Here is a 13218-nt window from a genome sequence, read left to right as displayed (position 1 = left end):
TGTGAGGGTGGGGGCACGAAAGGAGGCTGGCTTACAAGAAACCTCTTGACAGTCTCAACTCTGCTCTTTCAGGAGGGCTTCTCCTCCTGCGAGGAATTCTTGTACAGGAGCCTCCCGTTCTGGGACGGCTGCTCCTGTCGGTCACAGGTCCTGCAGCTGGTGAGCTGGATCCCTCTCAGCACTTTCTCAGGTATGTGACGTGGGCTAATCCTGATTTTCTTTGCGGTTTAGACAGCCTTGCTTCACAGTCACGGTTTCTTTTGTCCTTCTTTTCAGAAATGAAGTCTTATCTCTTCAAGCCCCTGGCACAGCTCTTTTTCACATCGTCCCTTTATTTTAAGGTAATGGAGGGAGAGGAGCCAGTGAGACTGTGATGTGGCACATACAAGGCACCCCATTTTATCCCCAGTCCATTGGGAGTTGGAATGTGGTGGTGGGGGGGGGGAGATGTGTGCAAAGGTCTTCATGGCTCAGAGAGATGCTTGCCCGAGATACTGAAGAGTCCAGTGATCACTGGGGGCAACAGTATTAGATTGCTGGTTGCTCTTTGTGCAAAACAACATGGTATGTGTTGTGGGGAATTGCTAAAAAAGACTGCAAAGCACATCACACTCACAGATGGGTTTCTTTTCCTGTGTGTAAATTGGCTGTTTGTGGGCGAACCTGCCTTATGCTGTCTGAAAAGTGGAGCACAGAGAGTAATATCACTTGAAGTGTCTACTTTTTACTATGTGCACAGCTAGAGACATGGAAATTGCATATACAAATCCTCTTATTTGCCTTGGCAGGATCATAAAAAGGGAGCGCAGTTGCTTCGTCTCTCTTAATTGGAATTCTTTGTGTTTGTATAAAATAGGCAACATTTTATATGCTGTACTATGCCAGAATTAAGGAATTCAGGTTTCCCACGACTGTCATCTTTTTATCTTTTACCTCCTGAGGCTTATGCTGCTACTGCAGTCTAATGAAGTACCCTGTAGAGTTCATATAGCTGTCTCAGCTGCTATCCTGGGCTTGGAGAAACTCTTCCCTAGCTTCTTGATGCCATCTTAATGATATAAACAGTGACATCTTCGCCAGGTCTGCAAAAAAAAAAGCTGACCCATGGGTCGTTTCGTTTCTCTCTCTTTCCATAGTGTAGTGTTCTTGAAAGCCTGAGGGAGCTGTTACTGAACTGGCTGAATTGGCACATCTGGCAGACTGGCACAGCAACCAAGTCACATCTCTTGTAAGTTGATTCTTTTGTAAGTTGATTCCTCCCCCCGGCACCCTGGTAGACCTGTTATACTCAGTATCAATACAGGCCTCTCCTACTAACGTCTGTCTGTGTCTTTCCCTACCGCAGGAACACCACCCTTTCTGACTTGGTTAGCTCCGTGGCAGATCTCATCCATTTTGTTGGCTGGATCTCGACTGTCGCCCTGCATTTGGAGAACAACTCCGCTTTCTTGATGCACTTCATCCTGGATTTCTATGAGATAGTATGTAAGCTGTTCATGCTGCAAGGTGGTTCTGTATGTCTAGGTCCACTGTCCTTGGCAGAAGGCCAGCGTGGGGTAGTGGTTAAGAGCGGTGGTTTGGAGCTGTGGAGTCTAATCTGGAGAACTGGGTTTGATTCCCAACTCCTCCACGTGAGCAGCGGACGCTAATCTTAGAATCACAGAGTTGGAACGGGCCATACAGGCCATCTAGTCCAACCCCCTGCTCAATGCAGGATCACCCTAGAGCATCCCTGACAAGTGCTTGTTCAGCCTCTGCTTAAATCTGGTGAACCGGGTTGGTTTCCCCACTCCTCCACATGAAGCTAGCTGGGTGACCTTAGGCTAGTCACAGCTCCCTTAGAGCTCTCTCAGCCCCACCTACCTCACAGGGTGTCGGTTGTGGGGAGGGGAAGGGAAGGTGATTGTAAGCCAGTTTGATTCTTCCTTAAGTGGTAGAGAAAGTTGGCATATAAAAACCAACTCTTCTTCTTCTTATAAAGGCTCTGAGACTTTAGCTGAAATACAAATAAATGTGGGACTGAGGGGGGGGTCTTGGAATAGCAGAGACCACCCCCTCTTTTTTAAGATATGGAAGTCTTCAAAAGTATATTCTATCAGTTGAACTTCTTGCTGACATTCCCTTAGTTTTCCCTACACCCTCTTCATATATTCTTGGGGTAGTAGCTAGGGAATATCTGGCTTCCAAGGTGTCTGCAGAATTCTTCTCCAATCTGCCACAGAACAGGCAGAAGAGAAATGCCAAGTTTATCTTACATTGCCCATTGACATAGTACAGTAGTGAACTCCGGGACCCAGTTTTAACCAGGGGCTAAAGAAAAATGAGCCCCCCTGTGTAGCTGTGGTTCTCAGGACTGAGTGCTGAACCCAAAAGCTTATCTGATGGTATTTCCTGTTTACAGGTGAGTGACGTGTATCTGGCATATAACTTCCCCTTGATTGTGATGCCTCCAGCTGGAATCTTCTATACAGCACTGCTTAGCATGGATTCTGTCAATCTGGACCATCTCTGCTACATTATGTACAGGTATTGGAAAGAAGGGACAGTTCCCTTTTCTGTCCTGATGCTCCTTGTGCTGGGAATATTGTTTTTTCTTCCTTCAAAGCCTCATCTGGATTACAATTGTTTGACCTCTTCAGGATTACCTAGTGTTAGTTTAGCCTCCCCTGCCGCTAATCTGCAGCATCTAGTCTTTCCCCCCCCCCCTTTGCGTTTTGTTCCTCTGGGAAGGGATCATGCTTCTACTGATGCATGTACAGAACATAGCCTATTTGTTGTGGTGAGGTCAATGTTAAGTTACAGATCTAGTGTGGAATCCTGGGCTGAGGGGAATTTCTCTCTGACCCTCCCAGATCAATCACCGTTTACAAATTGAGGTCTGCAGGTGGAACATCCTCTTACCCCCCCTTCCCTTGCTGGCTGACAAGGCAATCTCTGGTTTTCATGGTGTTTTGATTCTCTGGATTCCCTTTGCCTAGGTAGAAATGGGGGTGCCTGTAGCCACGATCCTTGGTTTGTTATGTTAGTCCAGAGTTATTTCTGTTTGCTAGAGGAAGCATTTCTCCCAGTCACGCACATAGGAGGACTTTTACCATTACATGAACTGCTGATTCAGAATTTGAATTCAGATTTCTCTTCCTCGCTGTAAATGCCTAGTGAAAACTGATGCCAGAGTGCTATAAGTATTCATTTTAAAACAGAGCATCTGTGTTAGAAAGTAACTCATGGGAGCAATTCTGAGAAGCTGGGAAATTCATTACTTTGCACCATGGAAACAGGAGAACTCCTTTTAAACCTGTCTGCATGCACACACAGACACACATGGGGCAAAGGGCTGTAGCCAAATCACTGAGACATGAATCTGGGATTTGAGCTAAATTTGGCCAACAGGATAACTATACAATTTTTATTGGATTATTCTTGATGTAGAAATTAAAAATGCAATGAGGGTAAGAGTAATAGAGGTGAGAAGAAAGTTCTTGCACTGTGAGTTTCCCATTTGGGCTGTTAAGCATCCCTGGCCATTAAAGCTCAATTCTTCAACAGTATAAACACTGTATTGCACTGGGGGAATTCTTACAAATCGTTTGAGCTTCTGGAGTAACAGGCTGTCTAGCCCAGAGGCTCTGTTGATGGTTTGTAGTTGGGGTGGCTCTGCTCATCAGTAGCCAACAGAGGTCTAAGCTCTTAGAGGTCAGTTTTGATTACAAACAGTAGTCAGTTCTCTGCAGGGCCTGTTATGTAATGGAATGCTGTTCTTCCTGGCAAAGTTGGTTGGTTCTAGTGATTGCATCTGATAGGAGAAACCGCCAATTGCTGACAGCTGGCATAGGGCTTTGTGTGGCTTTCTCTCTGAGGAAGCTGCAACTAATTACCGTAATGTGGAAAGGAGCACTCTGAGAGATCCACTGAAACTAGTGCTTTATTATGCTGAGCATCTGTCGAGATCCATTACTTCTGGTGACTTCCGTTTTCTGTAGTTAAAGGCTGAGAGGCTGCTGCCGCCACTGCTCAAGGTCATGTTCCACCTCTGTCCAAGATGCATACGGCTCCTGTGTTGCGGCAGCCTCCTTGAGCTCAGGCACAATTGCAGACTAAAATAAGCACTCTCTCAAGTGCTGCCATCCTTCTCCTGAGCAACAGCTGCTTCTGAGTTGTGAAAAGTCACCCTCTTGAACTCCTGCTGATGCACTTTTTATTCCAAAGAGAATATAGCACATTTGCTATCGGAGGATTGGGGCTGTCTTGCATAGCTCCTGTGGTCTGCTTTGCCAGAAAGCAGAGAAGGAAAACATGGGGATTTTCTAAATGTTAATGTAAGGAATTATACCAAAGAATACGGGGGAAGATAGATGCTGCTTTGGGGTCCCTTTATAACTCTGAGAACAGGAGACGAGTGAGAGAGAGCTGCCAACTCTAGGAGAGCCATGACTGGTCTGAGCACACACTGCTTTGTAGTTCAGAACATACCTGATATTCTCTTTCTTCTTTCATTCTCACTTCAGGTACCGAACCAACTTGATAACTGCAAAACAAAATCAACAGGCTAAAAAGGTACGACAAGTCAGGAGACGCTTCATGCCCTATGTTAGAACTGGAGCAAAGATGTCTATTGTTTCCTGTCTGTCAGTAGAGACCAGAATCTTTCTTTTCAGCAGTGGATTTTTCACTGCCTATCTTTCAAACATTATTTTCGTGTGTGTCATGTTCTCAAACATTCTCACCCTCTGTAAAGGGGCTGCTTCATTATCTTCAGAGTCCCAAATATTTATTTCCCCCACCCCACCCTCACTGGTTTATGTTTGGAGTTGCCTAACAGTCTTATTTTGCCTTCCTAAAAACTTCATTTTTAGATCCAATTTTGCGCTGCATATCTGTGTTCCACTCTGATCTGGATAGCCCCAGGCTAGCCTGATCTCGCCAGATCTCAGAAGCTAAACAGGATGAGCCTTGATTAGTATTTAGATGGGAGACCACCAAGGATTACCAGAGTCGCTAAAGAATACCAGAGTCGCTATGCAGAGGCAGACCATTGCAAACCACCTCTGTTTGCCTCTTGCCTTCAAAACCCTGTGGGGTTGCAATGAGTCATCTATGACTTGATGGCAAACCAAAAAAGTCTGCTTTTATTCTTAATTGAACCAAAGTACCACAGGAGTCTGGGGGGGGGGAGGACCGGAGGAGCCCTCCAGGACTTCTCTGCGTGGCCTCCCCTGGGGTTGCCAACCTCCAGGTGGTGGCCGGAGACCTGGCAACCCTAGCCTCTCCCCCCAACACCGGGAGATCTACACCTGGTATGGCCCCCGAATGATATTATAAATGTGCAAATGTCCCTTGGCAGGAAAAAGGTTCCCCACCCCTGCTCTGGTGTGTTGGGAGAACAAATAATATTAGGGGTTGGCTGCCAGCTTCATGTTGTCCTCTCCCAGCAGTTTCGTTGCTCTCATCAACAGCAAGCAACCTAAGGAGCCCCCATGCACATCTCAGACAACACGGAGGCACCTCTGCAAAGCTGATGGTGCTGTGTGTCAACCTGATGATGAGCTGCTGGGAAGGAGCCCCCTGTGGGTTGTTAGGATCACATGAACACATGAAGCTGCCTTATACTGAATCAGACCCTTGGCCCATCAAAGTCAGTATTGTCTACTCAGTCCGGCAGCAGCTCTCCAGGGTCTCAGGCAGAGGTCTTTCACATCGGCTACTTGCCTGGTCCTTTCAACTGGAGATGCCAGGGATTGATCTTGGGACCTTCTGCATGCCAAGCAGATGCTCTACCACTGAGCCACGGCCCTTCCACCTCTCTAATCCTGATTGGTGATTGAACTTGTTTTAGAGGCTTCTGTATCTGGTTGAGGTGCAGACGTAACGTGCTCACCTTCATCCACCGCTCCCCTTTCTTGGCCTCTTACTGCAAGCTTGACAATGCAGAGGTCTGCTGCACTATTCTGCAAATAGCAGGGCCGTGTTGGCGCAATACTAAGCTAGCCAGGGATGAAAGGAAGCTGACATGGCTGAAATGCTTATGAGATCCTGTTTTGCCATGTCCTATCAGACAGTGTTACAGTTCGAGTTCAGCAGCCAGACTTGCAAAGCGTACAACCAGTACATTACGGCCATGGTTGGGTGTCTGTGGACCTCGAACGTGTTCCAGAAGGACTTCCACCCTCAGGGTATTCGCATGGACCCAGAAGTGCTGCAGAGGACCAGAGTGAAAGGATACAGGAAGAGCTTCAACATTGTGTATCACCCTGCCCTGACGGGCTATGCTATGCTCTTTCTACAGGAGGTAAGGAGAAGCATTATCTATTTGCTTGATTTTTATTTGCCCTTCCAGAGACCCAGCGTGGTATAGTGGTTAAGAGCAGTGGTTTGAATGGTGGGCTCTGAACTGGAGAACTGGGTTTGATTCCCCCACTCCTCCACATAAGCGGCGGAGGCTAATCTGGTGAACTGGATTTGTTTCCCCACTCCTACACAAAAAGCCAGCTGGGTGACCTTGGGCTAGTCACAGCTCTATTAGAGCTCTCTCAGTCCCACCTATCTCACAGGGTGTCTGTTGTGGGGAAGGGAAGATGATTGTAAGCCAGTTTGATTCTCCCTTAAGTGGTAGAGAAAGTCGGCATATAAAACAAACTATTCTTCTTCCACTAAGGTGTTCAGGGGGTGGCATACATGGCTCTTCCACCTCCATTTTACCTTCCCAACTCTGTGAGGTCGGTTAGGCTGAGAAAGTTATTGGCCCAAGGTCGTCCAAGGGAGCTTCATGGCTGTAGGAGGATGGCCTTTAACCACTTCCCTTTCTGGTTTTCCAAGCATGTAACCCCAAAGGTATTTTTTAAATACTATGCTACTCAAAGGCGTTGTGCAATGGTTAAGAGCGGTGGTTTGGAGCAGTGGACTCTGATCTGGAGAACTGGGTTTGATTCCCCACTTCCACATGAGCGATGGAGGCTAATCTGATGAACTGGATTTGTTTCCCCGCTCCTACACAAGAAGCCAGCTGGGTGACCTTGGGCTAGTCACACGCTCTCAGCCCCACTTACCTCACAGGGTGTCTTGTGGGGAGGGGGAAGGGGATTGTAAGCCAGTTTGATTCTTAAGTGGTAGAGAATGTCAGCATATAAAAACCTACTCTTCTTATTCATGTCCTTTTATATTTCAGTGTTTGAGCCCCTGCCTCAGGGTGGGCTTCCTGAAATTGTGTATAGTGTAGGAGGGAATAGAATGTTAGAGAACGGCTTGTCCTGAGATCACTTAGTGAATTTGTGGCAGAACTGAGATTCACACCAGGGATTTCTGATTTATAGTTCAGTCTCATTGCCACTATAATGCACTCCTTTTCCCTTTGGGTTTGCTGCGTACAGTTCAAGAATTTCTGCCTTTGGTTTATTTCTGACCCAGTTTTTGTAAAATTGTTATCTCTTACCAGCGAATCCAGCTGCTGAAATACTGCCCAGCAAATGAAATAGCACTTAAGCCCACATCAAGAATGCCAGGCCTAGATCCCAGGGGGGCGGTTGTACCTCCAAACATTGCATAGAAGGAAAAAATTGCACCCAGGGGAAGCACTTTCTTTTGGGGGCTTTTAAAGGCACAGGAGCCCCCAAAGAAACTGGACCTGACAGTGATGTGAGTTGCTGCAGTGGCAAGCAGACATGTTCTGGTCCTGGAGGGCTCACCTGTAGGCTGTACCCTTTTTTGATGATTGCCTTTGGCAAACATACTAGGCTAGAATTTTGCAGCTCGGTTCACCAGAGGGTGCTGTCCTGCAGCAAAAGCATAGCAGACTGCCAAAGGGCTGTCAACCATTTTTCCTCAGGTCACATTGCTGGCTTAGTTTCTTTTCTATGAATTTACACGTTGAGCCGAAAGTGAACTGAATTATGTTTCTGAAAGCACAAGTTAATTCAACCACAGACACAAAATGTTAGTTTTGGGTAGGTGGGAGTGGGGGTGCTAGGGGAAAAAAAATCTCAATCACATCAGTCAGTCTTCACAGTGCCTCTGAGACACAGGAAACCCTCTGTTTTCCCCCCATAAGAATCCAGAATGCTTCATTTAGTGGTGTCCACAAAGGGATTTGATACTTCAGTAGGGATATGCTAGCTCCAGCTAGCCTAACTTCCAGCGTCCAGTTCTAATGTATCTGTTGAATTGCTGGCTTTGGTCAAAATTCAATCTTGATAAGGCTTTGAAGAACCTCCTTTCTAACAGCTCATTATTCTTCCCACTCCAGGCAGAACCAGAAGACAGAACCCCAAACTTCCAATTAATTCAGGTAAAATAGCCTCCTCGGGAAGGAAGCTAACTTTCAGTCAGAGCTAGCTTGTCAAGAAGCCTGTTGCGTCCAGAAGAGAGAAACTTAGCGTCCCCGAAAAGAGTGATGGCGTGTGAAGAGGGCAGAGTTGTTCAGCTGTGATGGCGAAGAACCTGCATCTTCTCTGTGCCCTCCTGCTGAGAAGCATCCACAGCATGTGTTCTCCTTAAGAGAACTCTGTAACGGAGAACAGCTGGTGCTGCACTGTTGGGGGTGGGGGATATTCAGCCTGCCGTAAGTTCAGGCTCCACTGGCCCAGACTTCTGACATTCTTGGCCGGCAAACGCAGCCTTGAGACAAATGCAGTCATTCCCTTGGCTGCTAGAGAATCCTAATTAAGTCCCTGCTGCTTGGTTTCCAGTATCGATTAGAATGGTAAACTTTCAAAGTCAGCCAGTTGGCACGCTGGCATGCTTTGCGGGGGCATGTTGCCAACCTGCAGTAAAAGCTTTGTGTCGGGGCTTCTCCCTAGCTTCGCAGTCCCAGCGCTCCCCTCCTCCCTTCTTTTTCACGGTAGCGATAAGAGTTCTTTTTCACAGTTACTCGTGGAAGGTGTGAGCTGTCTTTGTACAAACTTTCCTCCACTAGAAAGAGAAGCACCTTGTTAAATACCAATTGAAGTGGTTAAGTGCAGCTCATGGAAAGGAGCCAGTGTGGTGTAGTGCTTAAGAGCGCTGGTTTGGAGCGGTGGACTCTGATCTGGAGAACCAGGTTTGACTCTCCACTCCTCCACGTGAACGGTGGAGGCTAATCTGGTGAACTGGATTTGTTTCCCCACTCCTACACAAGAAGCCAGCTGGGTGACCTTGGGCTAGTCACAGCTCTATTAGAGCTCTCTCAGTCCCACCTATCTCACAGGGTGTCTGTTGTGGGGAAGGGAAGGTGATTGTAAGCCAGTTTGATTCTCCCTTAAGTGGTAGAGAAAATCGGCATATAAAAACCAACTCTTCTTCCTCCTCCTCCCCCCACCCCACCCCCGGACGGGTTTGTGCTGCAGTCTAATTCAGTGGGCGCACTGAGACCCTTGCAATGTAGATGGGCTTAGTTCAGGTGCTGTATATGATACAACTGATTTTTTTTTTATCTGCAGGGGAGGAGATGGGAGTGGTACCAGGAATATCTCTACGCCCAAGAATTACACGGCCTGAAACTCTTCATCAAAAGTAGCATTCACCGCCCTTCCCAGTCCTCGCAGACACAAACGAGCGAGCGAACGGTTGCTTGACTGGTTTTTCTTACAGACGCTTATGGCTGCCCAAGCTCAAATATGGGATGCTATTGGACTATTTTGGAGAAGAGGTACTGGCATCCTAATCAACTACCTGAGGATAGGAGAGCAGTAGTTGCCGGACTGGCTGTCTTAGAGGTTCTGGCAAAGCTGAGCCTTCCATCTCCTGGGAAATGGCTACATGAAAACATTCGCACTTAAGATGGAAGCCGTGGCAGTCCAATGACCGCTGATTTTCTCTTTCCCCAAAGGGGGAGAAAGAAAAAGGTTTTCAGTAATGAACTGAGACAGGGGTGAGGGGGAAGCCAGCAGATTCATAAGAATTCTCAGGGTTGAGAAACTGTTTGACCTCACTAACATGGCTGGCATGGTGGCCAGCTGGAACACCTTAGTAGTGCTGAAATGCACGCTTGATTGATGTCACAAAGCCCCCTGGGGCTGTCAAGATGGCTGACATTTTTCTTCTGTGCTTATAGCTATGTATATAAATGTATAGCAGATATTTATAGAACACGGTGTACTTAGTAATTTATGTGTTCTCTTGCTTTTGTACTGGACAGATGAGGTGAATTGCAGTTTTTGTGTGTGTGTTATACTCTGCAAAGTATACCTGCAAAACCTGATTACTTCTCTCTTTGTGTGTCTTTTAATCTATTCCCAACTAGCTTTTCCTTTCAGGGTGTGATTGGCAATGGGATCTGAGGAAAGCCTTCTTATCAGTTTGTTTCTTATCGTGGCCCCTGCAGAACCCTTCCTTGTTACTGTTGGAAAGAACCATATTTCCTTCTTCTGCTGAAGAACAAGGCTTGGAAATCTGGTACTGGAAATTGTGTGCTGACATTGTCTTTTCCTACCCTTGGCTTGATGCGGTTGCATTTCCTGCTCCTGCAACATCCCTGTAGTAAGTGACGGAAATGGCCACGAGGATTTCATAGCTTGTGCTGGTCCTCATTTGCCGTAGCCATCAGTGACGGCTGAAGCAGTCCGCTGATCAGGCTGGCAGGTATCAAACACAGGAATGGGGCTCCAGTCTCAAATTTACAGCTGCCTAAATGAACCCTGTTCTTATATTTATGTTGCCATTTTTCTGTGAAGCTGAGTCTTCTGTACTGTGGTTTTTGCAGAACTGTGCACATGCAAAAGGGACAAAACTGGTGTCTGCTAGAGAATTCACATTGCAGAGAATACTGTCTTTCTGTTAAAAATGTGCTTTCAGTTATCATGATGGAGATGCTTCAAACTGCTGGCAGTGTTGCAAAGATCCCAGCACTCGTCGAAGTGGAGTGTTTGTCTCCCTCTTGCCCTCCATGTTCTCTTCCCGCCCTCCTTTCCTGGATGTTGTCATACCTTGCCTCCCTCCTTTTTTCTGATTTCTATTAATTTCCAATAGATGGTTCAAAATAAAGTAATGAAACATTATCTTTCCTCTGATGGTCACATTTGCTCAGCCTGTTGGTTTGGATTATTGCACATGGCATGTTCTGGTCTTCCTTGGCACCTGGATTGGGATTTTGGCAAGAGGGAGCAGCAAAGTTGAGCAAAGCCGTAAGGTAAGCTTCAGCCTGTTCTGGATCGATGAGGACCATGAACCACTATAATCAAAGCTTGAGCTTTCACCCACACATAATCGCTGACAGCCCAGTGAGCATCGCTGGAAACCGTGCGCAGATGCTGTTTTTGTTAACGTTCCTCGTCTCCTAGTGTTTAATTTGGGGGGTTCATTATACTGCAATCAGGAAAGGCACCAGCAGCTGTTCATTTCAAAACCGCGTTCTGTTGCTGGAAAGCATGAAGGCTTTTATAGTGTAGTGATGCTACTCCATATATCGGCCAGTTTGTCATTGCATAACTAGATCCTGAAACGGCTGTCATTTCGGAGGTAGCGGCTAAGATACGGGGCTGAGGATACCAGCGAACGTTGCTGTTGCGTATTTCCTATTGTTGTGGCAGGTTTTGTAGAGGATGTGAAGCAGCAGTGGATGTAGGGTCGGACTCCTCCTTCCCTTATAACAGGGGTCCCCAACATGGGGCCGGTGGGCGCCATGGTGCCCGCCAACATGTTTTCTGGCGCTGCCAAGTGTTTTTAGGAAGTGGGTGGGGCTTTTGCCTGGCAAGGCTTCTGTTTGACTATTGGCTATTTCACTGGCTGTGCGGATTTTTTAAAATATTGCTTTGGCAGCAGCTGCCACCACAGCACAATCTACACTGTTGCTGAAGTTAAGCTGTGGCAATCACTTTGTGGCTTGCTCCACCTCCTGTTGCAGCCGTTCTGTTGCGCCCACCGTACCGTGCCAGAATTCCAAATATGTCTGCAGGCTCAAAAAGATTGGGGACCCCTGCCTTATAGGATGGTTTTTCCTGTGTTCAAGGTGTCAATAATACATCTGGAAGTGTAAATGCCTCCAGGCAGAATTAAGCCAAACTTCTCCCCATCTGCTAATTAGTATTTTTGTGGGAAGGAAAAGGGTGCTTCACTGTCATCTTACTTTAAATTATTGGGGAGCTTTACCTCTAGTTTGCACTTACCTTTCCAATGTGCTCCCTCGATGTTAAAGGAGTTAATCATTTCAGGGGTGGGGGCTCCTTTTCCCTGCTGGAAGGAATGAACTGCTGTGCATTCCAGTTCTCTTGCTTCTCATGTTGGCCTACTTCCTCGTGCTTGTGTTTTGCATTCCTAATGCCATGAATAAATCAGGAGCTGAGGATTTGAAAGGGGGTGCAGCTGGAGCCACTTGGAAAACCAAAGTACCAAAAGGGATGGTTGCTAGTGGGTGGCTTGCTGAGGTCTCCTAATTGCTTGTAACTAGTACAGAAGGGAAATCGTTCAAGCCCCACTACTTGAATGCTCCCCCAGATCAGATGGCTATGGTTCTTTGTGGCTTGGCTGTAGGGTTTTGTTTCCTGCCTCAGCAGCCCGTGTGCCTGTTTGACTTTTCTAAGTCACTTTGAGCTATCAGCTCTGTAAGGACTTCTTGTGCAATGCGCAGGTTCTCTGGGCATTCGTGGCATGCCAGGCAAAACAGAAGGTGAGTTAGTAAACCTTGATCTGAACTGTGTGACTGCAGGTAGGGGCTCACCTGATAAAACAAATCCCTGCATGCAGAAAGCTTGTATGTATGGGGCTACCCTTTTCCCTGACATGCTAGCTTTCTGTGAGCAGGGGGAGGGGTTTGCATGGATGAGTCCTGCTTTCTTTGTATCATGTGAATCCCTACTTGCTGTGTGCCCCAGAAACTGACTTTATTGCTTCTTCTGTGGTTTTGTGAGATGTAGGCCTTAGTTGCTCAGCTGAAGAGACCATTCCCAGCTGGCAGCTCAAAAATGTGTGCATACCTTCAATTCCCTGATGATAGCAGGGGGCGAAGTAACTGTGAGGGACCTTTCATCCATTTCTCACCTGATCCTTTTATCCTGTCTTCTCTCCCACCTGCTGCGAGCCAAAGAGGAATCCTGCCAGGAGGGCTGCGGAGGTGAATAGAGAAAAGGCCAAGGGAGGACTGCAGGAACCTCATGACTCCTTCATTATAGTGCATTTTGAAGATGCATGCATGGTTGGGGAGCTGCAACCTATCAAGCCTAATTAGGGACTCTTGTCAGATGTTGGTGCTGCCACCCCAGCCAGGAGAAACAGCCTTTCTGGCCTTGTCAAAATCTTGATTCTAAATGCTGCTTC

General features: G+C 47.0%; 1 protein-coding gene across 1 annotated transcript in view; it reads left to right on the top strand.

Moving 5' to 3' along the window:
• The window catches only part of CENPI (centromere protein I), a 30100-nt gene extending 20558 nt beyond the window's left edge, over positions 1-9542 (top strand). The window contains exons 12-20 of the mRNA XM_056858984.1: positions 73-190; positions 277-341; positions 1137-1228; positions 1346-1481; positions 2402-2526; positions 4506-4554; positions 6053-6286; positions 8237-8278; positions 9408-9542. Coding sequence (XP_056714962.1) covers positions 73-190; positions 277-341; positions 1137-1228; positions 1346-1481; positions 2402-2526; positions 4506-4554; positions 6053-6286; positions 8237-8278; positions 9408-9542 — 996 coding nt within the window. The remainder of the gene's footprint in view (positions 1-72; positions 191-276; positions 342-1136; positions 1229-1345; positions 1482-2401; positions 2527-4505; positions 4555-6052; positions 6287-8236; positions 8279-9407) is intronic.
• The last annotated feature ends 3676 nt before the right edge of the window (positions 9543-13218 follow it).

The sequence above is a fragment of the Euleptes europaea genome, chromosome 13, assembly GCF_029931775.1.
Source record: "Euleptes europaea isolate rEulEur1 chromosome 13, rEulEur1.hap1, whole genome shotgun sequence".
NCBI lineage: Eukaryota > Metazoa > Chordata > Lepidosauria > Squamata > Sphaerodactylidae > Euleptes > Euleptes europaea.
The sequence above is the reverse complement of the archived record's forward strand: the minus strand, read 5'-3'. Positions and strand labels throughout refer to the sequence as shown.